The following is a 24,623-nucleotide window of genomic DNA, read 5'->3' as shown; positions in this document are numbered from 1 at the left end:
CGAATTAGCTAAAGCAAGAGAAAGAGCCGGGCTGCGCAAACCATGCCCCGGATTAAAATATACCTAGATATGTACAACATATCTAGGTACTCTCCAGGGCTGTAATGGCTCTGACAAATTCAGGGATTCACCCCCCCCCCTGTCGCCGAAAATATTCGAGGAGCTGTCAATTTTCTAATGGAATACACTGGCTACATCCAAAAGAAATATGCTATACTCGTTGTCTGGATGATGCCTCTATATGAAGAGTCCACTAAAGCCTTGACTAGACTACATGAGTCTCCCTGACCCTAGCTGTTATCCGAGTCACTATGATCACCGGAATCATCAACGCCATTCGTCCGCTTCTCAGAGCCAATGTCGTCATCACTGCTGTAATGAGGGCTCGCATCGGAATCGGAATCGGAATCAGACATCTCGGTAGACTCATCAGCAGAATCATCTCGGCCTGACTCTGAACCAGACGCATCTGGATATTCTGGGCCTTCTTCCCTCCATGTATGGTCGAGAGAATGAATAATATCTCGGCGAGCATAGCACTTGTGGCAGAGATCGTAGTCATCACAAACTTGGCAATGATACTGTAAACCATGGATTGCCTACTCGTGTTAGAAATATATCAAGTGTGTACAGAATAAGGAAGGGGAGGCTACTTACCCAAAGACAAGAGTCACAGATTTTTCCATCTTTTAAATCAGCTGGCCTTGTGTCTCCATCAGGACCCATCCAAGATTCCCCATGGCTGCGTCTCTGCTTGTGCCGCGCGTCCGGCGTGCTCAACAGGCTTACAACATCGCGATGCACGCCGCTGTACAGCGCAATCTTCAGGGGTCTCCATTCGACATCACCGATCGAGCCATACCTAGTTTTATCCGCATCATTTTCTAGAAGCACTTTGATGGTTTCTATTTGGTCTGGGTCTTCTGAGCCGGATTTGTCTGGGATAAAAGTGAAACTAGGTGTACCTCTGACAGCCCAGCATAGGGGAGTCCAGCCGTCGATATCGCCCTCGTCAATGCACTCCTTGCCCAATTCGGCCAGAATGAACCGGACAACCTCTTCACGTCCCCGCTGGACTGCCCAATGCAATGGGGTCCTCTTCATCCCGTCACGAACTTTGATGTCTGCGCCCGCCTCGAGGATGATTTTGAAATGTTCTATGCCCCGGAATGCCGCAAAGTGAATTGGTCTCCTGCTGTGAGCGTCCTCGGTATCGCATTTAGCTCCATTACTTAGGAGAAAAGAAAGGACCTCGGGGGGACATGCACAGCAGGCTATATGAAGAGCCGTGCCAAGTGTTCTCCCAACTTTGTTGATGTCGGCGCCTTTGGAAAGAAGATACTCCATATGTCTCATCGAGGCTGATGACCCATTGTGATCCCATCTCCCGCAGATGGTCTGAAGTGGTGTTCCAAATATTATTGGCAATGTCTGGTTTATGTCGGCATCATTCTTAACCAGCAGTTCAATCATCTCCGTATGACCCCGGCGGCATGCCTGATGCAGAGCTGCCCCGTAAGATGGAGAATAAATACTGGTATCAATATCCTGCTGCTTGAGAAGGTAGCATGCAATATCAAGGTTGTTGTCGTACGCGGCGATAGTGAGGACTGTATCGCCAAGATTATTCTGTAGATTCAGACTTGCCCCAGCATTGATGAGACGCTTCAAATTGTCGTTTGGTACATCCGTTCGTTGCAGCCGTAGGATAGGTGTATCTCCACTCAATGTGAGCTGGTCGATGTCGATCCTCTTCCGGTATTCAAGCAGTATTCGGAGAGCATCGTTGGAAATGGCTAGATGCAGAGGAGCCAGCTCTCTGTCAAACGTCTTATGGTTGAGATCAGCGTCTGCATCTGCCAGCGCTCGGACAATATCCACATTGCCACCATCCGCTGCAAAGGACATTGCTGTCCATCCTGGGTACTCGTCGTCGTTATCGAAGACTTTTGTGTTTACCGCAGCATTGTACTTCAAGAGGAGCCTCACGATTTCAAGCTCGCCATTCTTTACAGCAGTGATCAGCGCGGTTTTTCCATCTGAACCCTCTTTGTCTATATCAGCGCCGAGTCCAATTAGCAGCTCAATCATATCTTGTTGAGTTGAAACAGCAGAGCCACCCGAGTATCGAAGAATCACCTCTGTGAGGATAGGTGGGCGAATTAGAGGACTGTTCGGGTCTGCACCATGCTCAACCAGCAATTGACAAATCTGGGCATGGCCGTGGATAGCAGCATATCTGAGTGGTGTATCGGTTCCCCAAGGTCCGGGGATATTGGGCTCAGCGTCATGTTCGAGCAAGACCCTCACGCATTCCACATATCCTTCCGAAGCTGCTAAGATGAGGGGCGACCAGCGTGGATAGCTCGTCTCATTGGAATATCCCATGTCAGGGTCTGCACCCAGCTCGAGAAGCACAGCAGCGGTCTGATGCATTGACATATGACAAGAAAAATAGAGCGCTGTCATGCCATCATTTCTGCTTTCAAGTTCTGCATGTCCTTCTTGGACCAGCATTTTCACCGTGGCAGCACTCCCCGAAACTGCAGCTAGATTCAGTGGTGTATAGCCATCTTTGTCTCTGAACTCAACATTTGCATGATGTTCAATAAAAGCATGGACAGTTGCAGTATATCCCTTCCAGGCTGCGTATATGAGTGGGCTCTTATCCCGGTAAATTCCTACCTCCCCAACTGGCTCTGGGGGACAGCCCTTTGCCAAAAGCTGCTCAACAAATTCAGCAAGGCCAAGCTTGGCTGCACGATATAGAAGATATATAATCCGATCATCCATACTAGAGGTTTCGAGAGTAGGGATCTTCGAAAGCATTTGCAACATGATCCGTTCATTCCCCGAATGGCTAGCCGCGATGATAGCATCTAGCAAAACCGATTGCGGGAAATCAAACGGCTCCAGCAATTCACTAACCGACGTCAATTCCTCGTATCTTGCTGCTTCGACAAGAGCCATTTCCCTCTCTTTTGAGTCATTCGATTCAACCGGACCTAGTATTCCCAATCCAGCCAAAACCGAGTAACTGGACTCGGGGATGGAGCGGGATCGGGTGAATGGGTTTGAAAGTGCCCAATTCCCCTTAATCCAAGAATTCGATAAAGCAGAAACCAGATAAGCATTGAGCAATTTCGATGAAGCTGAAGAGTCTTGAATTCTTGAATAATGCATTGCCCATTTCAATATCGCGTAACCACAGAGGCTTCGTCGATCATCAGAATGGACTGGCTGGGTCTCGGGACCTTGATATAGGCGTTCCATTTCAAGTTGGACACTGCCAAGAGATAAATATTCAAGGCAGGACTTAGTGATATCATATTGGGCAGAATCCTGTATCCCGGTCCATACAAACGCAGGGCTGTCAGGCTGATGGCGACGCATGAAGATGTCCCTCACACGACGATCGGTGAATCGAACTTCGTTTAGCTTGATCTCGACAATGCCAACGAACCAGTCCTCTAGTTTCTGCTTCAGACTTTGCACTTCAAACTCCTCTGAGATTATCAGAGCTTCGCCTTCTGAGTCAATAGAGCCCAAAGACATTGCGGTTGCCAACTCCCAGATAGTGAGCGGCCGTACTGCATATAGAAGCCATGTCAACAACTTTTGAACAAATACTTGATCGGGTATCCTTCGTAGTAAAGCGTCCAAGAACATCTCAACAACCCGGGGGGTCTCCTTTGAAGAATCATCATTTTCGTGTTTCCCAGACATGATTGTTTGGATAGGTAAGTCTTGCGGCCATTCTTTATGTACCCTTGCCTGCTCAACAACAATATGTCGAGCTAGTGGGGGGAGAGAAGAAGCGAAGTGGATTTCCTTGTCTAGGGATCGGCCGATAAACTGGATATCTGGCCTGAGACGCAGGAGACACATTCCTTCGTCGTCGTCGATCCTCGATAGCTCTTTTGCGGGATCATCTAACACAATGCCATCCACGTCGATTGATGGCCAGTCACTGAGCAAAGAGAAGATGGGCTCCGATACCTTTCCCGTGGTAATAGCCATCTTCCAAGCGCTCTTTCCGGACTCAGATAGTGTCGATAAAAGTGTAAGAAGGGATTTTTGATCGTCTTCGGAACATTCATCCAAATGATTGACCACGCAGAATACATTCCCGGTTACATCATGCTGGAGGAAAGCACGGTACCATTGTAGAAGATCCAGGGTACTCCAGCCATGCTCTTCGTCGAGCTGCTCGAAATAAGCATCAATTTGAGATGAAAGATCTTTTGGAGCATTACAGATGAGCTGAGCCAAGAATGTGCACAGCATGTCTTTCATGGTGCTACGGCGGTCATCTGTGTTGTCGAAAGAGAAGTAAAGCACCATACCATGACTACTCTCAACCCTCTCGTGGCTTCGAAGAGAATGGAATATCTGGATACCAGCCTGGTGGATACCATCGGTGCCATACACATGCAATACCTGTGATCCTCTGTAGCCCATCCATTCTTTATAGGTCTGAAGCTCAACGAGGCCGCTATTCAAGATATCGGGTGTTGTGTTCAGAGGCTCGATAGGAGATGACAGCGAAAGAAGAGTGCGCTTTAGCTGTAGGTATTGGTTATTTGGAAGTGTTAAACCTGAAAACCGCTTTAGTATATAGACAGTCCTGATGGGTAATATTGACATACGGATGTCGACTTTGCCAAGATATTCATTCAGCCCATTGTAAGGTTCTCCAAAGAAGCTTTTCTCCAAATTTAGTCCCAGGGAAGATTCTAGGAAAGGTGGGCCTGGAAAAAGAGTGATCAAGATGCTTTGGAAAAGGATTTTGGAGTCGATGAAGAGTCCGTCAATTTCTTGAACGGCATAAGCCAATTGATTGATAGAGAACAGTATGGAAGGGGCCATAGTAGACGCTCGCTTGGAGGAACTGAACACCAGCTGGGATAGCTTGATTTGTATATCCTGCGTAGTAGATCCACCATTGGGACAGTCCGAGAACACCTGGTAAGTATTAGATAAAAGTAAAGATGGTGGATGGATATAAATTCTTTACTAGCATGCGAGTGTAGTCAAATACATTCCCCCATTTCTGATACTCAAAGGAAGCGAGTGCTAAAGCCTTAAGTGGCATAAATATTAACAGTAGCAAAATCAAACGATAGCATAGACTGACCTCTTTCACGATAATACCTCCTATATCATGACACACGAATATGATGGACCATTCCTATGCAAATCAGCTTTCATGAAAGGGCAGATAAACATAGTTCTCTAACCGTCGTCATTTCATCTTCTCTGAGCTTCACCAGGTCTCGCAACAAATGAACCGCTTTTCGATGGAGCGCAGTCCGAGTATTATTTCCATCTAAAACCTCAAGTGCGTTGTATTTGAAGACGGTCAATCGCGAAAGTCTCAGTGAGTCCCTGTAATCCTGGATCCATTCACTAGGTTCAAAGTCGTTGTTGTTTTCCGTTGCCGAAAGGTGTATGAGATCGAGGCCTTGTACAATCACAATACTGATAAAGACTTGTTAGCCTGCTTTGAAGGTACATATTTGCACTCTAGATTGGCTTTCGGGCGTGCGTACTCAATACCCGGTGTATCAGTAGAGGGAGATGGTGGACGCGAATGAACAATCAACCCCTCCCCAATGGTCTCGGTGCCCCCTCCGATCGTTCCCTTTGAAGAGCCGCCATCGCCTATGTGTTCCGGAGAGACGCTTCTGCGTGAAGAAGTCGTGGACTTGACCATTTCTGAATGCGACATTCTGCTGATGTTACTGCGTCACGAAGTCGAGAAGAGCGCCTCACAGGGGTATCAGTTGGAGTGCCTAGTATATCAGGTAGGAATCTGAGGTCAATGAGTTTCCCACTAGCCGCAAAAACAGCCATAGGCATTAAACAATTAAACAGCTCAGTGGGGATGCGGTCCAAGAGACAGTTTGGACCATCTGTGCGGAGATAGTGGAGTGATTTTCCCGACCTGTATGTCTGGATTTTTGGTTATGCACCGCAGACCAATCGGAGGGAAGGGGCAAGTGAGGCGATGGCTAATGCCTCAAGCTGGTCCATACATTTCCTAGGTCCGATGAACACCCCACAACGAGTATCCGAAGCTCCGTGGTTGGTCAAGCGTGAATATTGCTCCATAATTACAAAGTAATATATAGCACCCTCAGACCTCAGAGCCACGCAGTTTTAAGCTATCTTTTACACTCACGGAACTATCATTATACGTGAAACCCACACATACCTTCCAAGCAAGACTAAATTAAGGCTGGCAGTATGGCCGAACCGGCTTTTTCCAAGATTGAAAATTACCCTTCAGATGAGGACTCCGATGATGAGACATCATTTGGACTTACGCTGGAGGAAAGCGGGGAAGATGGGGGCTACCATACTCAGAATGACCCCAAGAACCCATGGCAGCGACAAACAATCACCGAGCGTCGTGGACCAGTCGACATCCGATGCAAGTCCCGCGAGGTGATCCATGGGCGATTGAGTCCAGAGTCATCGGACGAGTGGGAATATGCAACTTTCCTTGTTTATGATTTCTTTTTCAATGCGATGCAGCGCTTTCGTCGCATAGCGTCAGTGAATATCACCTTCGAATTCAGTAGTTCCGAGCCCGGAACGCCCGGTCCTCAAATCTATGCCGTCAGCCCATTTGGCCAATATTCTATGATGGAGGTGGAGCAAGAGGAGACATACATGCGCGAAGGCGAGGCCAAGGCTGACGTGTCACCTGTTACCGGGGCGAATTTAGGTGGTTCCTACAAGTGGAGCAGGGAGATCAGCCGGACAACGACTCATGATACTAGGCTGATAGGAAACACAATCACCGATAAATACGGAAGGGAGATTGGGGTTAACTGGGCGCTGCTTGAGAATGATGAGACCAACACCGGAGTTCCGTCGTTTATGCGAACTGCAATACTGTTGAAGAGGCAACAGAATACCGATTTTGAGTGCTCAGTCAAGATCAAGACCACAGCTGATTGGAAAACCGAGCTGAAAAGGTTTTCGGCGTCGAAGGGGAAGGATGATCCAATATTGTTCGATCCGGAGTTGCTGCCGACAAACAATTTGCGAAAGGATTATGACACGAGAAACTTAGGAGAATCAGCCAAACCGGAGGACTGTATCGGGGTTACGTTCTATACCACCTTGGGAAATGTGGTAAAAACACGCGTCCAGGGAGATGAGAAGGGGGTTGCCAATGTTACTGTTCAATCAGTCAGTGAAGGATTAGCGTAACTCCACTATAGTTATGATATGTTAGATAGTAAGCTGCTTTATGACATCGTACTTTTCTATTTTTATGTATGCCTTGCCCTCCCAGTCCAGTCCGTGATAGCAATACCCCATGTATATCCAACGTAAGCAGCAAGCAGCGAGTCAGATCGAGCCGATTTGTGTGATAAGGAATGGAAACATGTATCATGCATTATTTAATGCGGTCAGATTTCCCCATTCGACAAAGATGCATGGGCTAAAGTTCAACTAATGCATGATTGCTCACAAATCCTACGCAATGAGGCCCAGTTGGGGTAAAGTCATGCGCCCGGAGATAATAGAAAGCAGCTTATCAATATACGGATCTCAAAAATGACTTGAATATTGGTACAGAGTAGTTACTTGCTCATCAAGTGGTTCTCTGACAATCACTTTCCCCAGAGAACCCTGCCCTGAGAAAACAATGAGCGAAGAAAATGAACGCACCCAGAAGGCAGATGATGATGATGTATCCTCCTCTGGCACTGAGTCTGACAACACCAATCCCGGACAGGACTCGAAAAACAAGACCCAAAAGAAATCGGTTCTCCGGGCACTGGAAGCAACTTTGCATGAGATCAAAGTGAAAAAAAAATTGGTTGAAAAGCTTCCCCTCAAAGACTTGCAATGCCTACTCCAGAAGACAGAAGACCAAGGAGAACCAACAGCCCTTCACATGCTTGCGAAAATGGCTAAAGATGACCTTCCCCGGGAGAGTCACCTGAGGCCTCTCGTTGATTATCTTGTCAAGGGACTGGGTGAACTTTTGTATGAGAAGGATGAAAATGCTGGCTTGACCGCACTACACTATGCCATCTCCCGCAAGAATCGAATAATAGTGCGTTTGATATGCCAGGCGAGTGATGACATCGACCGGATGCTGGAGATTCCAAGTAGGAACATGTCGAAAAATTGCATTCACATGGCTATCGACAAAGCGGATGACAAAAGGAGCACCACTATGGCCAGGATGCTGGTCGGTTTAGCCTCGGAGGAAACATTGAGCGCCAAAACTGACGATGGCAACACCCCCCTTCATTTGGCCATTGCATATAATCGATGTACTGGAAACCGACTTGCGCTAGTCCAGGATATCGTTAATCGATGTGACAGTTACATCATTAGTAAGACTGATGGGGGTGATTTCAACAACGCGGGCCAGTCACCCTATCGTCTGCTCCAGGAGCAGAAGTCCAAGGAAGAAGAGCGCCAAAAAAATAAAGGTGGAAGGGAGGAGGATAGAAAGGAAGAGAAGGAGAAGACAAAGCTAAATAAGGACAAGCGAAAAGAAGGGTCCGGAAGGGATGGTTACAATGAAAGCACAAAAGTTTTCAATGACGCCAAACTACTGCCCCAAGAGAATACCAAGCCACTACGCCGGAGCAGTACGATAGTCGGCACTAAAATTCCCCCAAAAGCGCCTGCGCAGCCAGAGAAGGCGATTGGCTCTCAGATATCCGGGGTGGTGTTGGACAATCCCGCCGTTGCAGGTCACACACCGGGCGTCATGGGAAACGATGCAACGTCCCAAGCTACAAAGACACAATCAGGTGTGCCAGTCACAGAGGTAGAAAAGATTCTGCAGTTTCTTAAAACGCACTATCTTCGAACACGAGATCACGATGCTGCTATAGAGATCCTGTATGGCTCTGCAGGTAAGCATATCTCTTTCTGACTCAAGCAAAAAAAAGAAAACAAAGAAGAAGACCAGGTCTGACAGAGCTTATAGATATGACGAAAGACGCTCAGAAGGACATCTACCTTGATCTCAGGGACAAATCTGATTTGACCCTAAAAGGTATCAAGCGAATAACATCGTCACTGAAATTCGAGGATACCCTTCAGTTTGTTGACTTTCCGCAAATTACCAAGACTGAAGATTTTCGAACAACTGAGGCCCCCAAGGCAAACATGAAAAAGCGACAGACGAATTCGAATTACGGTGGACGAACGGACATGATAGAGGTGTTTAAATTGTTGACTGGTGTCAGGAGAATACTAGAGGTCATTGTGGACGACCTGAAAGAGCCAGCGCAGAGCGACTCTTGCATTGAAAGCACTCTCCGTGACAAAGGAGTCGAAATTTGGAACTGGCAAAAGATCGATATGTGCTCCGAGGTTATCCGCACCGCCGCGCCAGATGTGAAAACGTTGCATCTGTACTGGAGTGGAAAGAATGCAGTTCTCCGAGGCTGGAGTGAAAAAGACGGCATACCACAGTTGAAGCATCTTAGGAAGCTTATCCTGCATATCCAACAGGTGCGTGGAATCTTGGATGTCCAAGATAATATTTTCTTTCTAATCACGAGCTTTCTAGGAGGTTGAATCCACATTGCGCATCAAGGAGAACGTAAATGAATTTGAAAGGCGCATCAAAGAGCATATTATCGAGGCGAGAGGGAAGATCTTGGCGGAAGAAAAGGCCGAAGAGATTTGCAGTGCAATATATCCAGTGATCAAGAAGAAGCTAGCGGACAAAATTCCGGAAAACCAGGTTGACAATTATATCAAGGCCGTTGCCGACGGGTTGAAGGAAAACCTAGAGGCCAAAATTGCATCTGCCATGGCTGATCTCGCAACGAAAACCAATATTCTAGGAAGCCCAGAAGTTACCCCGGATGAGGAAGCGAAAAATCTGGCGAAACAGATTGCCTCTGAGATAGCTGGAGATATCAACGAAGATACAACTGCCTCGATGGCTAAATTCATATCCGGTGAAAAAGGAAGCGAAGGATTCAAAGATATTTCTAAGGAAATTGCAATTAAGATGATGGAGAGGCTGACCAAAGTGGATGTCGAGGTTGTATCTCCACAAAAGCTCGCAGGCAGAAGTTCTGTGGTGTCAAACTCCACCCCTGTTGTTGACGAGCCACAAAAGCATGAGTGGATTCAAATTATGACTGATTTCAGAGCCTGTCTTTACAACATTGAAAACAGCGTGAAGCCTTCAGTTTCGGAAAAGATACGGAATGAAAGTGGACCTATTGTGGTGGCACTCATTGATGACGGCGTTGATATCGACCGAGAGGAACTGAACTTGGGCAATGGTAGAAAGATTGAAGGATGCAGCTTTTGCCCCCGGCTTAGCGACATCAAGCGCAGGGTTCCGTACTACGAGTCAAGCGGGGGACACGGAACAATCATGGCTAGTCAGATCCATCGCATCTGCCCTTGGGCTGAATTGTACGTGTTGAAACTGCACGACCAACCGGACTCAGAGCAACGGCGAATCACGGCCAAGAGCGCCGCTCAGGCAAGTTGGCAGCCTATTTCAAATTAGTAGTTACAATAACTGACTTTAGAAGGCCATCCGTCAAGCCGTCAAGAAAAAGGTTCACATCATCTCCATGTCTTGGACCATCGCTGTGCCCTCCACGTCCTCCGCGTCCTTGACTGCCGATTTTCAGGAACTCGAAAGGGCGATCAAAGAGGCAGAGAAACAGGGAATCCTCATGTTCTGCTCGGCAAGTGACAAAGGGGCCCATCAAGGTGATACCTACCCATCCAAACCGATAAAGTCCATTTTTACCATCGGGGCAGCTACCGCAGCAGGCCGGCGCGATGCTATTGTGGGTGACATGACCAAAGTCGACTATATCTTGCCGGGGACATTGGTGGAGGGAGAGGAAATCCCCGATTCAGTGGTCAAAAATGTGAAATACTTTACCGGCTCCTCGGTTGCTACTGCTCTCGCAGTCGGTCTGGCGGCTCTGATCCTATACTGTGCTCAAATTCGGATGATGCGTGCAAAGGAGGAAAAAGGTCAATACAAGTTGGAGTCGGGTCACTTTGATCAGCTGAAAAAACACGATAAGATGAAACAGGCATTTGACAATATCGGCACAACGAACGACAACTATCTCGAGGTCTGGAAGGTCTTTCAGAAATCCACGAAGGACTTTGAGAGTCAGACTGCTGACGCCAAATTCGCTAGAATCAGAGATATGGTAGCTACTTTGTGTACCCACTTCTAGAATCACTTCTCGTGAATGATTAAATAAACGAATTGAACGTCATATCAGCTCATCTGGCTATGGTCATACCCAAAAATGTATTCCAGAAATCAGCCTACATCACTTGCGACATGGTATCTTTAGACAACGCCGTGACCAAATTTTGACTCAGTTGCCCTGCATTAGAGTGGACGGGGTAGCACGGATAGATCATATCTTGAAGCACAACACGGCCATCGTTACATCGTTACATACATACCCAAACCTAACAGATGAGGGGACCGAGGTAGAGAAAAGTGCTTCATAGCGGTGCAATCAACTGCCTTTGATTAGAATTAAACCTCAAGGCTCTGCAAATCTACCCAAGAAGATATGTATTATTATTTTAAGCGATGATAGGTCATTGCGCAAATGCAACCATCCGTGGAGGTATGTCCCCGTATACCTCAGAGAGTCCTTTGTAAAAAGAACCGAGCTATTTATCTTGTGATTCTTCCTTATTATTCAGATCTATCATCAACCTGAGACGATCTAATTTATCACATATCTTGCTTACCAAAGAGAACGGAATAACAACTTCAATGTCATCATCAGAGGACCCCTGCCCCGCATGCAAATGGACTTCAGATCAGCAAAGGCGCTGCGCCTACGAAAGTAGCGTGCGCCTCTTCCACGGAGCTAGCAATCGTGGCTACTGGTCCCTCGGCTCAAAGTTTTTTTTCTCAAGGAACGCGGGAAATATCCCCCCAGCCATGAGGTCATCAACACCCACTTCATCAAAGAGAATACCACCGTCCCCGACCCAACAAGCGTACAGGAGTGGACCAAGGGCGACAAGTATTTTCAGATCGTCGAGCGGGTGCCTGGGGTACCGTTAAAGGAGATCCGGTCGTCAATCCCCCAACCCGACCGGGAAACACTCGCTCGTCAGACTGCGGGCAGCTCCGCTCGTTCCACTACGCTAATATGCAAAGTTTTCATGGCCAATCAGTTTGGTGTCCTCATCTTTTTCATAATGAGGAATTTGGGGATACGCATGGGCTATTGAGCACAGCTGACGAGCTTTGGGATGTTTTCGCGAAATCCTTAAGCGCCAAAGTACCGGAAGTTGTGAGATTGCGGCTCCGTGACGGCATGCCTTCTCCTCACCCCTAGACATTTACCCACGGGCACTTGACTAACTGCAATATCATCGTAGATCCCACCAACTTTGAACTGAGCGCTCTGATTGACTAGGAGAGCTAGGGGTATTTACCTGTGTGGTGAGTGTTTATGGGGGCTAGCTTCGGCTTCGGTGAGGAAGACCTACAATGGAAGCGACTGCTACTGGGAAATGTATAACCAATTAGAAGGAGGCTCATGTATGGTTTCTAGAATACAGGTAGTTTGAGTCACGTTCGAATGACTCGGAGACGCGCTTGTGCTAAAGCAATGTGGTATTGAGGAATATATAGAGATCTATGTAGTATATAGTAGGTGGTACACAAGTTTGAGGGACAACATAGAATGAAGGAAAAAAAAGGAAGCAAATCGTAAACAGGGAATAAAAGATGACCGCTTAAGCTTTCCAAATGTAGAAATTCGGCGATCTGAACTTCTTTCGTCTGGTCAAAGAGTCCTGGACATAGTACTCCGTACTCTGTGCTGGTTTCCGATTGGTTTTTATGTGTATACTTGAAATCTACTCAATTCTCATGAACAGTCTCCCAATTGTGAATTTCCAAATATAAGCTAATACAAACAAATATAAAGAGAATAGAGAACATATCGAAGTCTGTTGGATGGGAATTGCGAAGCTTTTGGTGGAGATGCGCAAAGGTACTCCGTCCATGTCGTTCATTTCCTCTTTCAGCTGCAACTCCGAACCTCTCCCCTCAATTTTTTCCCTCTCAATTCCTTGTTCTCATCTATTCGCACTTATCATTTGCCCCCATTTCGGATTTCCAACTCGATCTAGCCATCCCATCATTGGCTTTGTTCCTCATCTTGGCTTCTTGTGGGGAAGTATAATATATCCCCCGCTTTTGCCTTGGCTTTTCCCCCAGAAATCCCGCACCCATCCGCAATAAGCCACTATATACGAAGCTTTACGATGGCTTTCCCTTAATGGACGCCCAGCCTTCCCCCAGAAAAGCTTCCACATGTGCCTGGCTGGACCTCGGGCGCGGAAATATAATTACTCTCCCCCTTGCTAGTAATGCAGATCCCTGCCTAGTCCCCAGGCACGGCCGACCGTGAGCTGCTAGATTCTGCTACGGAGTGGAGGTGTACTGAGAATTGCTCATCACTGTCCATCACATGGGAGGTTATCACTGATTTGCCTCGGTGTCGATCATTATTTCTTCGGGGATGATGGAGCTCCCTCGTACTCCGTTTGGAATACGCAAAAAGAAAAAACAGATGTTGGTACCATTGCGGTTAGCTAGAACCCTGCCTGCTGCACGACGATCAATGCCATCTCAATGCAAATAAAGAGCTGGCTCTGTCCGGGGTTGAGTTTTTGAATCCCCGAAGGCTCTTCCTGCTCAACAAACCTTTGAACAACAGGTTTGGGGAATTGACGCCGATTCGACTGGCTAGACAAGATATCAAATAAAGGAACGATAGCCAGATTGGCCCATTCGACAAGATGCGTTTTTTGCCAACGCTCACCACCGCGCTCCTATTCGCAGCCAATGTGTCAGGAAGTCCGGCCGCTCCTTCAGCCTCGGCGGAAGCTGTCACTCCCGTCGCGAGTGTTGTAGAGGAGGCCACCCCGACAGCCTCAGCGACTCAAGCAAACAATGTCAACCAGGCTAAAGTTGCTGCTGCTGAGACTACTCCTGCCGCTAACACCGCCGAAGCCGCCAACACGGCCACTGCGGCTGCTGCTGCGCCTGCGACGGAGGAAGAGACCACTGCTGCTGCAGACACCGCCTCTGCTAATGCCGCCAATCCGACCACAGCCAACCCTGTGGAATCCGTGGTGGGCGGTATAAAGACTGCTCTCGGTGCCAGTACGGCGGAACCAACTGAGTCAGCCGCTGCAACCGCCCCAACTGAAACCGCTGATAAGTCTCCTGCTGAGACTGGTTCCTCCGCCGCGAAAACCTCCGCTGCCGAGACTACTACCTCCGCTGCCTCTGCTACAGGCACATCAAGCACAAAGTCTACCAGTTCAGATAGCAGCTCCGAAATCCTGCCAGACTTGAAAGATGCCTTGTCGAGTTTGCTCGGCGGTAGTAGTGGCGGACTTGGGCAGCTTCTGAGTGGTCTTGAAAGTCTGCTTAACCCTAGCTTCTTGGGCAACTTCGCCGACACCTTCGAATATCTCTCTACTGGTCTAGCACCCCCGGTCGACAACCAGATCCGAACCTTAGTGGGCAATGCCAATGACCTCTTGACAGCAAGCTTCATCAAGAAGACCGGCAGTCTCATTGACAATGCCAACAGCCTCTTGACCGAGGAGAACACCAAGGAGATTGGCACCCTTCTCCAAGTGGCCAATAAATTATTGTCCAGTCAGTTCATCGACAAGGTGGACAGCCTCATCGACAATGCCAACAACCTCCTTACCTCCGATTTCGTCAATAAGACCAACAACATTATTGACAAAGCCAGTCCTCTCATCGATAAGGCTGGCCCTCTTATTGAGGACGCGAGCGGCCTGCTTACTGAGAAGAATGTTCAGGCGATTGAGTCACTCTTGACAAACGCCAACACGCTGCTCACCCCCACATTTATCAAGGAGACCGGCAACCTCATTGGCAAGGCCAGCCCTCTTATTGACGACGTCAGTGGTCTCCTCACTGAGGCCAATGTCCAGGCAATTGAGTCACTCTTGTCCAATGCTAACAAGCTGCTCACGCCCAGCTTTATCGCGACTACCGGCAAGCTCATCCAGCAGGCCGGTCCTCTTATCAGCCAGGCTAGCGGTCTCCTCACCGCGGGTAATGTTAAGGAGATCGAGGCGCTCTTGAACAATGCCAATGATCTGCTAACGCCCACCTTTATCTCGACCACCGGTAAGCTTATCAAGCAAGCCGGTCCCCTTATTAGCCAGGCCGGTCCCCTCATTACCCAGGCCAGCGGTCTACTCACCGAGGGCAATGTCAAGGAGATTGAGTCGCTCTTGGGCAATGGCAACAAGCTGCTCACGCCCAGCTTCATCTCCACTACCGGCAAGCTCATTCAACAGGCTGGTCCCCTTATCAACCAGGCTAGCGGCCTCCTCAGTGCGGGCAATGTCAAGGAAATCGAGACTCTTATCGGCAATGCCAATAGCCTGTTGACTACCAGCTTCGTGAACCAGACCACTAGCCTGATTGATGAAGCTAGTGAGCTCTTGAGCTCGGACACTATTGACAGCTTGAAGTCTCTCCTCGTCCAGCTCGCTCCTATCATTCCCGAGCTGAAGGGTCTGCTTAAGCCAGCCACTATCAAGGCAATCGAGAATGTGCTTAGCAACGCTAACAAGCTGCTCACGGACGCCTTCGTCACGGACACCAACACCCTGGTCACAGAGGCTGTCAGCTTGCTCACCCCCGATCTGGTCAAGGCTCTCAAGTCGCTCCTCAGTGATCTTACTCCATTGATCCCCGAATTGATTCCACTGATCCCCGAGTTGAAGTCGCTGTTGACCAAACAAACGATCAATTCGATCGAGACGCTTCTGAACAACGCCGGAGACCTGCTCACGTCAGACTTCGTCAAGGACACCAAGAGCCTTGTCGGCGAGGCCGGCGACCTCCTCACTCCGGAGGTGGCCAATGGACTGAAGTCGATCTTGAAGGACGTCATTCCTCTCCTGCCGGAGCTGAATTTGCTCCTGAACAAGAGCACCATCTCCGCCATTGGTTCTCTCTTGACCAACGCCAACACTCTATTGACACCCAAGTTCGTCAACGAGACCATTGGCCTGGTCGACAGCGCCGACGATCTCCTGAGCCCACCAATTGTCACTGGATTGAAGGATCTCCTTGGCGACGTCATTCCCCTGCTCCCCGATCTCAGAAGGTCTCTGCTGAACACAACCATCATCACGGACCTGGGATACATTGTGACTAACGCTACCACTTTGCTCACGCCCGCCTTCGTCGGCGAGACCGCAGACCTCGTGCAAAACGCCGATGGCCTCCTCACCCCCAAGATTGTCACCACGCTCAAGGAGATCCTTGGATACGTGCCCGACTTGTTACCCGAGGTAACAAAGTTGCTCAAGCCTTCTGTTATTTCGGATGTTGGCGCGCTCTTGGAGAACGCTCATGACCTCCTCACTCCCAAGTTCGTCAATGAGACAACACTCCTGATCGATGATGTTACAAGCTTCTTGCCTTTGGTCCAGGAATTGCTCAAGGCGCTCTGAGGAGTACATGTTTTATGATTTTCTAATATTGATTGATTGCAACGGACGCAATTATGATTTTTAATGTTCTCTAATGATAATTAACGTTGTCTTGTATTACTTCTATGGTAGTTGGTAGAGTCTTCATGTAAGCTGGGATGAAGGTGTAACTAATTTTTCCAACTAGCCCCCCTCCCCCCCCCCCTCCAAGGTGGCCTGTGTTTAGTCTGCTGATCAGGCCCCCACCTTGGAGGCCTGAATTTGCCAAATCGATCGAGCCCCGGGATGATCATTCATCAAGCTGACAAGATCATCCACAGAGAAACCCCAGAGCGAGGAATTAATTAACAAGGACCCTGTATATACCTACGTGTAGTTAGTAGGAATAGCTGCTAATATTCAGATTGTTGAATCTTGGAAGGCAAGACATCTTTCATAGTGATCAGATATTCAAGAATTAGTGCAACAGTCATAGTGCCTGCAACCGACCGTGCCTGCAACCAACCATCCCCAGAATATTTATATAACGTCAGCTCGGTTTCCTAAACCGGAAACTCGCCAGTTTCACTAGTAGGATCATCATCTTAGAACATGCATAAGATTCCCCCATGATCTGGATGGCGGGTACTGGGATAATATACCAGAGATTATTTATATTCGATGAAATCCATCTCTCTCTCACTCTAGGCAGTCACTTCTCCCCAATTCAACTCCATGTTGTCCACCACCAGCATGGGCATGATATCCAGATTCGCCGCCTTCACCACCCTAATTACCGTGGCAAAAGCCTGGCTTCCAGAAGAGAACAAATCAATCACCTCAAAAGATGGCACAAATCTCTTCAAGTCCTCTAACGGCAAAATCCGTGGTGTAAACCTTGGCTCCCAATTCATCTTCGAACCCTGGATTGCCCACAATGCCTGGAACGAAATGGGCTGTGACGGACAGAAATCGGAATTCGACTGCGTTTCCTCACTCGGCCAAGACGCCGCGAATACTGCTTTCGCCAAACACTGGAAGTCATGGACTACCCAAGATGATATTGACGAAATCGTGAACTACGACTTGAACACTATCCGTGTGCCGGTTGGTTACTGGCTGAACGAGGACCTGGTTGACACGAGCAGCGAACGTTTCCCGCAGGGTGGACTTGATCAGGTGAAGAAACTGTGTGGGTGGGCTAGTGACAAGGGGCTGTATATTATTATGGATTTGCATGGCGCGCCCGGTGCTCAGACAGCGAATAATTCATTCACTGGGCAGTATGTTTCTGAGACTGGGTTCTATACGGATTACAACTATGAGCGGGCGCTTAAATGGCTCGAGTGGATGGTTGATCTTGTCCATCAGACCGATGAGATGAGGAATGTGGGGATGTTGGAGATTGTTAATGAGCCCGTTCGGAATAAGGGGAAGGCTTTATCCATGCGGTCGAAGTATTACCCACAGGCCGTTGAGGTGAGGTCTTTTTGTCTTGCTGAGTAGTCATGGACTAATAGATGAATACAGCGTATACGCGCCGCTGAGAAGAAACTTTCAATCCACCCGAACGACTACCTCCATATTCAGACAATGGATAAGTCCTGGGGTTCGGGTGATCCAAACGAGTATCTCGACGACTTGACATACATGGCCTATGATGATCACCGCTACTTGAAATGGGATACAAGCGTTGACCCCACGCATGATAACTACATTAGCACATCCTGCGGCGATAAGCGTGATAGTAACTTCCCTAATATCATTGGCGAATGGAGTCTTGCTGTCTCGGATACTGTCGCGAGATCCTCCAATTGGGATCCCAGTTCGAATACCGACTTTTATGGAAAGTGGTTTGCGGCGCAGGTTCATGCTTATGAGCAGCAGCAAGGATGGGTCTTTTGGACTTGGAAGGCACAGCTGAATGATTACCGATGGTCCTACCAGGGTGAGTTCATTTTTATCCGTGGATAATTGGATGAGGGTAGCTGACTTCTTGCAGATGCTGTCAAGGCTGGTGTTATTCCCAAGGATTTGAACAACTTGAAGAGTGTTTGCTGAGATTGTCTTTTGGCCAAGGCAACAGAGCAGTTCGATAAGCTGTACACTGTTAGCTGTTTTCAAATAGCAGATTGTCAAGTCGCCCAGAATCGAATATAGCACAAATATGAATAAATCGGGTTGTTGATAATGAGCGTGATCGCTTGGATACATACATATGCTAGCAATAAGCGTATGAATAAGCAGAAGAATACCTGTAAAACCTAAGGAATAGCATCAGGAGTTCGGTTTGGCCACCATACCATCGCCCAAAGGGATACTCCTGGCCCACCAGACTGAAGGCTAGCATCGGCAGCGACCTTGCCCTTCCCGAGCCGAATCTCTTCAATTTCCTCAAATCCCATCGACAGGTAGAGAGCACGTGAGCCTTCAGTCGTTGCTTCGAGCCAGATCGGGAGGTTCGCGGCTTGGGCGGTCTGCTGGTGATCCCGCATGATTGCTTTGGCAATGCCTGGACAAGGATCAGTAAGATATGCAGTATTATGGAGTCGCAGATGGGGTTGTCTGACCTTTTCCACGGTGTTCGTGTTCGGTTCCGAGACTGAAAATGTAGTAGTACTGTTTGTGACCACGTAGACCATTTCTCTTTGCATTGTCGGTCATACCAGAGAATTCGAACCAAAGGCGCTGGATAATCAGTGAGGTTAGGAGTGTTCGCAGCGAGAATGTTGGGCTTTCGCCTACCTTGATGCCTGCGAATCCTATTCTCCATAGGACGCCCAGAAATCCAGCCCACAGAAGAGTCCAGGCATTTTCAATGTATCCACCCGGGGGAATCATGACAGAGGCCGCTTTCCAGTCATCGGCTTCGGTGATCACTGCGTGATTAAGCAAGGCTGACTTGATGAGCGCGGTCCAGTATGTCGGCAGATAAGCCAACCTTTCTTCTTGAGACATGCTCAGCAGCATGTACGCAATGACAGGATCAGTGTCGAAGACGCGACCGTTCAGTGCTGCGACCGAGCTCAGCATCCCTGTGGTCTCGTCAGTATCTATTGGATACTTTCTGCCAGAATGTACTCACTGTCACCACCGTATGTGATTGGGACTGATGCCACGGCCATGGTGTTTGTTTTAGGTTAGTAGTGGGGTTACATGTAAACTAGATTGATGCGTAATTGGCCAGTTTTGGGCAGTGATTGAAGGCAGCCATAGAAAGAAAGTCGCACATGTGCGCGAGGAGATTCGTCTTATAGTTTTGACAGTGACGTCATGGATGATTATGTAAGTAAGTCAGGGGTCCACGGGTCGCCCCGAGGACGAGTTACCAGGTCGATCAAATAACTGATATGAGTGCACACAGGTGACACTATCATCATCAATGTTCTCATGCTCTCAATCATCCTCATAGTCATCTGCTTTTGCTGAGACTGACTCGTTCATCTCCGCTGTGGATACGCATGGAGCACACTTCGCTAACAAACACTGGGTCTCCCTGAATCCCGGGGACGGACTCGGGCCGCGACCGCTGTCAGAATACGGGCCCGACATCAACTCCTGACATTATTGACATTATTGGATTGCAGCTTCGAGGAAGGCCTCACAAGTTTATAAATGGAAATGAACGAATGCGATCGGCATACAAGACCGACATGACTTCGCACCCGCTAGTTGAGCTGGGACAACTGGTCCATTGTAATTCGAATTCCTCTTCCAGCCGTATATTGTGGCATGAGCAGATTATTGCTCATCGATAGCACACCAGAATTCTCGCCCACCAGAATCAGACCGATCATGTCAAGCGCACGATATACCGAATCATGGAAATCCGTAAAAGTCGGAGTCGGGAGATCCCGGCGAATCGGATGTCTCAGAAATGGTGTGCAGCCAGCTTCGAGCATGATCATTCACTCTACGAAGTAAGAGCTCGCTAGATTCACTGAATCTCAAAGACCCGCAAAACTTCGAAGGATCGGAAGCCACCTAAAATACTCGAAGACACTCAAAGCCCGTGAGATGGACATGGAAAATCACCACCCATGTAAGAACAACCGCCACTACAAGACTCATTCATAGACCTTCCCTCGAACCCAGTTTTATTCGGCTGCTGCCTCGAAATTTAATTCTTCTGTATAAACGAGGTTTTGCATCATTCGGCTATCCGATGTGCCTGTCGATCTATCTTATTCCCAATCATCAGTTGCAACCGAAAAATTACACCGGAGAAAAAAACGAAACTAGAAGAAATCTTCAACACTCTGTGGATACACGTCACTATGGAAACGAGCCGGCCTAGAGTGAAAAGCATCCACTTTATACCCGAATTGACAGTTTTGTGTTAAAGAAAAAGCTCAATTAGCCATACAAAACGCAGTGATCTAATGTGAACCAGAATTCTGTTGAGCTAACAGAGTGGAGGCCTGGGCAATGTTTCCGACCCCAGGACTCACTGTCAGTGCGAAAGTTTTTCTTTTGGGTCAGAGTGGCGTCCTCCGTGTCTCTTTCTCTCAATCCTGCGTCTGAATTTCTATGCTCAAGTAGCGTCCTTGAAAAAGGTATGCTCATTGTTGTTGGGGCGCCTCCATCTCACACGATTGCTTCAGAAGTTGCTACAACTCTTGCTGGTGCATACCTGAGAAAAAAGTCTGGTGTCATGGGTCAACCAGCTCTCTCCGTCGAGGATGAGAGAGAAGTTGTTGAGCGGGTGGAACGTTGGGTCCAACATGGGTTCTTTCCCTACCACATGTTGGCAAAGGATATAGCCAATGTGTATTTCCATAATGATCAAAGCTACAACCAGAACAGACCAAACCTCAACGTTGGCTGGCAGAAGGGCTTCTTGGATCGCAATCCGGAACTTGCTGCCACCTTAGCTGAAGTGCGCGATACAATGCGGCTGAAAGGTGCGCATGAAGACCGCAGGGCCTGGAAATTCTTTGAAGCGTTCAAAGATATGAAGGAGAGGTTCCAGGTTACCGATGAGAATATCTACGCAATGGAAGACGCCGCATTTGTTACCACTATATATCGAAAGTCGAACGCTATGTTTGTTCGACCTACAAATCAACATCACAAGAGAGAAGAACGGGCATTCTCGTCTGTCATCCATTGTTGCTCAACAAAAGGAAAGCACCTGCGCCCATACATAGTCTGCAGGAGCCAGGATCCACCACAAACTAGAAACATCGGTCAAATCCAGGTTTCCTTCAACCAGTCAGGCTGGGCTGAACCAAACCATGCAGTTGATTGGTTGAAGACTGTTTTTGAGCCAGAGACTCGACCTAGAGTTCGGCGTCGAACATGGAGAATCCTGATGATTTCCCAGCGATTTCGCATAGTTTTCCCCGATTTCGTAAGCTTTTGTTGGGATAACAATATCGCCTGTCTTTCTTTTCCCAAGAACGAGCAAAAGTTCTTCAACCCAATGGAAAATATCGCATTCGGTCCCATCCAGAAGAGCTATACCGACTATATGAGAAAGAGATTTTTGGATAACAATGAAAATGCCACTACACTGGGGGTGGCTGAGTTTACGAGCTGGATCCATGGCGAGCTAGCCTCATCTACACGAGTGAAAGAAGCTGCAGATATTTGGCGTCAAAGCTGCATTGTACCTCTCGATGAAAATCGTCTTCGCAACTGCCTTCAAGGCAACCGTGCTACCGCCGCCCCAGAGGATAGAAGCTCCCTTTTCGATAGCCACCTCGACTCGGACGAGCACGGTCATAGAATGACAAGCAGACGGTCTCCACTTCGAACAAGCGTTCCTTTACCCATCATTACATCCACGGAGGCAATAAGCCGACACTCCAGCCCCGAATATTCACCCCCTTCACCTCGGCCATCACACAAGAGCCAAGAGAGCCAAGAGAGTCACGACAGTCAAGAGAGTGACAATAGCTCCGAATCAGAGGAAGATGAATCCGACAGCGAGCATGAGACGGTCACCAGTCACCATCCTATCACGCCATGCAAGACACCTAGACTGCCGAAGACTCCTCGGGCCAAGACGCCAGAGAGAGGGCGATCTGATTCGGTGATGTCGTCCAAGAAGCACCGGGACATCTTGGATAAGTGCATAGAAGGATCACCCCAAACGCAAAAGAGGTATCGCGACGATTTGATTTTGGATCGTGGGGATCTCGAAAAAGAGAATGCCCGCCTGAAGGAAAGAGTCGAGCTTTTGGAACAATTCGCGGTTAAGAGACCGAGACTTGACTGATATGTTTTCGCTTTTTGTGTGGGACCCTCAACCACTTTTTCTTTTTACCATGTATTTATCAAAAATTATGAGCGATTCTGCTCATTTCTTTCTTTTATGTAAAATAGTCTGAGTTTCCTCAATTTCCTCAATTTCATATGTCCATGCCGGTACCGGGATCCCAAACACCGGAACCGCAACCATTCAACAACAGACTTGCTTCGTTCGATATCAACTCTCTCTCTTTGAGTCTCCCTCTTAAACCTAACCTCATCCCCATTCTATCCCTACTTCTACCACTTCTCTAATTTCACTACATATCCCCAGCTACCAGCAAATATGGCAACCGTCCTCCTGATCCTCGACGTCCAAAACGGAGTAATCGACCGGCTCGACAACACAGAGCCCTACCTCGAACGCCTGAGATTAACTGTCACTTCCGCACGCAAGGCCAATGTGAAAATCATCCACGTTGTCACCGCCTTCCGCCCAGGCTACCCAGAAAATAATCCAAACAACTCATCTGTCCCCTCTGTCGTCTCACGTGGTGAATATCTCGAAGGCCACTCGTCTGTGAAAGTCCACCCAGCCATCGCACCTGCGTCTGGAGAAGTTGTCCTCACCAAGCGTCGTGTCTCCGCCTTCTTTGCTACTGAACTTGATATGCTTTTGCGCTGCGCAAACGCAAGGTCTATCGTTGTCGCCGGCTTGATTACCAGTGGAGCTGTGCTGTCGACTGTTCGACAGGCGATGGATATGGACTACCGCATTACAGTCTTGGAGGATTGTTGCATGGATCGTGACGAGGAGCTGCACCGTGTGTTGATGGAGAAGGTCTTTGCTCGCAAGATGGATGTTATTTCGGGGAGGGAGTGGACCGAGAAGCTTTCCATAGCGGAGGAGTGCTAGATGTGATTTCAAGATCCTATGCACTGGCCGGTGTTGTGTACTTGGCTTTCAATATGAAGAGTAGTGGGTCGACTAACTCGTTGCGGGCTGGTCCGATATTGCCGATCGATTTAAGCACTGAATTCTAACTAAATTATGGGAAACCAACATTGTATTTTAGAGTATTATGGAGAGGCTCAGCAAAAATATTACAAAGTACTTGCGGGATCTATCGGATACATACCTATGCACCTATCGGGCACTCAGTTCACCACATCTTGTCAAGGTGTATAATGAACTATGAATAACTATAACGACGAAGGATGCAAATTAAATCTGTTCCTGGCGTACAAAATATGATAGTTACATGTGACACATTCTACCGGGTGAATTTCTGACCGAGTCAGGGCCGAGGGACGCCAGCGAAGCGAAGCCACAATGATGCACCAATCCCATGCCACCACGACACCCTGCTTAGCGGCTGAGGGCTGTGCATAAACGTGAGTCAGACTTTGGTAACGAGAGTAAAGAGCCTCAGTTGATTTTGGGCATGCTTCACACTCTCTTCTCTCTTTATTTCTCAATTATCTTAATATGGGTTCTGGCAATGACACGATCTTTCCTCACAAAGATATTCCAAAGCCGCCGATTTCTGAATCTGGGGCTTCTCTAGACTCGGGATTAGGTCCTTCGATTGGCTCTAGCAATTCCGACCTATTTCCACGCAAAAATGTCTCAAAGCCGCCAATTTCTGAATCTGGGGCTTTTCCATACTCGGGAATAGGCCATTCAACAGTTTGGACAGGTTTGAAAGCTTGGGATCCTACTCATGCATCGCTTTACGACTATTTTGATCTGAGGTACCATGTTCCCGTCAACCAGATACCCCAAAGTTTAAGTCTTAGTGGTGACATCCTTACGACTGAGGTTTTGTCTGAGATAGGATCTACAACCCACCCTGGAGCGCAACACAAGCTTAATCACGTTCTTCTTCCACCCCAGGTGTGCACACAGTGTAGCCATAATATGAGTGATT

At 48.1% G+C, this 24,623-nt stretch overlaps 10 protein-coding genes across 10 annotated transcripts; 7 read left to right on the top strand and 3 right to left on the bottom strand.

Moving 5' to 3' along the window:
* Positions 1-290: 290 nt before the first annotated feature.
* Positions 291-5,716, bottom strand: PEX2_066240 (Zinc finger, ZZ-type; the record flags this gene model as incomplete). Its single annotated transcript, XM_016743895.1, has 7 exons — positions 291-599; positions 658-4,598; positions 4,650-4,965; positions 5,018-5,083; positions 5,138-5,191; positions 5,241-5,481; positions 5,553-5,716. The coding sequence occupies 7 exons, from the start codon at positions 5,714-5,716 to the stop codon at positions 291-293; spliced, it is 5,091 nt and encodes a 1,696-aa protein (XP_016600077.1).
* A 533-nt stretch (positions 5,717-6,249) lies between these two features.
* On the top strand, positions 6,250-7,224 carry PEX2_066230 (uncharacterized protein; the record flags this gene model as incomplete). Its single annotated transcript, XM_016743894.1, has 1 exon — positions 6,250-7,224. One exon carries the CDS (start codon positions 6,250-6,252, stop codon positions 7,222-7,224), a length of 975 nt encoding a protein of 324 aa, XP_016600076.1.
* A 442-nt stretch (positions 7,225-7,666) lies between these two features.
* Positions 7,667-11,216, top strand: PEX2_066220 (Peptidase S8/S53, subtilisin/kexin/sedolisin; the record flags this gene model as incomplete). Its single annotated transcript, XM_016743893.1, has 4 exons — positions 7,667-8,897; positions 8,972-9,501; positions 9,560-10,499; positions 10,561-11,216. 4 exons carry the CDS (start codon positions 7,667-7,669, stop codon positions 11,214-11,216), a joined length of 3,357 nt encoding a protein of 1,118 aa, XP_016600075.1.
* Positions 11,217-11,776: 560 nt separating this feature from the next.
* On the top strand, positions 11,777-12,073 carry PEX2_066210 (uncharacterized protein; the record flags this gene model as incomplete). The annotated part of the gene is made up of 1 exon (XM_016743892.1): positions 11,777-12,073. One exon carries the CDS (start codon positions 11,777-11,779, stop codon positions 12,071-12,073), a length of 297 nt encoding a protein of 98 aa, XP_016600074.1.
* A 1,029-nt stretch (positions 12,074-13,102) lies between these two features.
* On the bottom strand, positions 13,103-13,255 carry PEX2_066200 (uncharacterized protein; the record flags this gene model as incomplete). Its single annotated transcript, XM_016743891.1, has 1 exon — positions 13,103-13,255. One exon carries the CDS (start codon positions 13,253-13,255, stop codon positions 13,103-13,105), a length of 153 nt encoding a protein of 50 aa, XP_016600073.1.
* Positions 13,256-13,824: 569 nt separating this feature from the next.
* Positions 13,825-16,539, top strand: PEX2_066190 (uncharacterized protein; the record flags this gene model as incomplete). Its single annotated transcript, XM_016743890.1, has 1 exon — positions 13,825-16,539. One exon carries the CDS (start codon positions 13,825-13,827, stop codon positions 16,537-16,539), a length of 2,715 nt encoding a protein of 904 aa, XP_016600072.1.
* A 693-nt stretch (positions 16,540-17,232) lies between these two features.
* On the top strand, positions 17,233-18,558 carry PEX2_066180 (glycoside hydrolase family 5 protein; the record flags this gene model as incomplete). The annotated part of the gene is made up of 3 exons (XM_016743889.1): positions 17,233-17,976; positions 18,028-18,445; positions 18,500-18,558. The coding sequence occupies 3 exons, from the start codon at positions 17,233-17,235 to the stop codon at positions 18,556-18,558; spliced, it is 1,221 nt and encodes a 406-aa protein (XP_016600071.1).
* Positions 18,559-18,761: 203 nt separating this feature from the next.
* PEX2_066170 (GNAT family N-acetyltransferase) lies at positions 18,762-19,622 on the bottom strand (the record flags this gene model as incomplete). The annotated part of the gene is made up of 3 exons (XM_016743888.1): positions 18,762-19,009; positions 19,068-19,532; positions 19,583-19,622. 3 exons carry the CDS (start codon positions 19,620-19,622, stop codon positions 18,762-18,764), a joined length of 753 nt encoding a protein of 250 aa, XP_016600070.1.
* A 1,433-nt stretch (positions 19,623-21,055) lies between these two features.
* PEX2_066160 (uncharacterized protein) lies at positions 21,056-22,720 on the top strand (the record flags this gene model as incomplete). Its single annotated transcript, XM_016743887.1, has 1 exon — positions 21,056-22,720. The coding sequence occupies one exon, from the start codon at positions 21,056-21,058 to the stop codon at positions 22,718-22,720; it is 1,665 nt and encodes a 554-aa protein (XP_016600069.1).
* A 318-nt stretch (positions 22,721-23,038) lies between these two features.
* Positions 23,039-23,608, top strand: PEX2_066150 (cysteine hydrolase family protein; the record flags this gene model as incomplete). The annotated part of the gene is made up of 1 exon (XM_016743886.1): positions 23,039-23,608. The coding sequence occupies one exon, from the start codon at positions 23,039-23,041 to the stop codon at positions 23,606-23,608; it is 570 nt and encodes a 189-aa protein (XP_016600068.1).
* Positions 23,609-24,623: the final 1,015 nt, after the last annotated feature.

The sequence above is a fragment of the Penicillium expansum genome (assembly GCF_000769745.1).
Source record: "Penicillium expansum strain MD-8 chromosome Unknown contig220, whole genome shotgun sequence".
Classification (NCBI taxonomy): domain Eukaryota; kingdom Fungi; phylum Ascomycota; class Eurotiomycetes; order Eurotiales; family Aspergillaceae; genus Penicillium; species Penicillium expansum.
The sequence above is the reverse complement of the archived record's forward strand: the minus strand, read 5'-3'. Positions and strand labels throughout refer to the sequence as shown.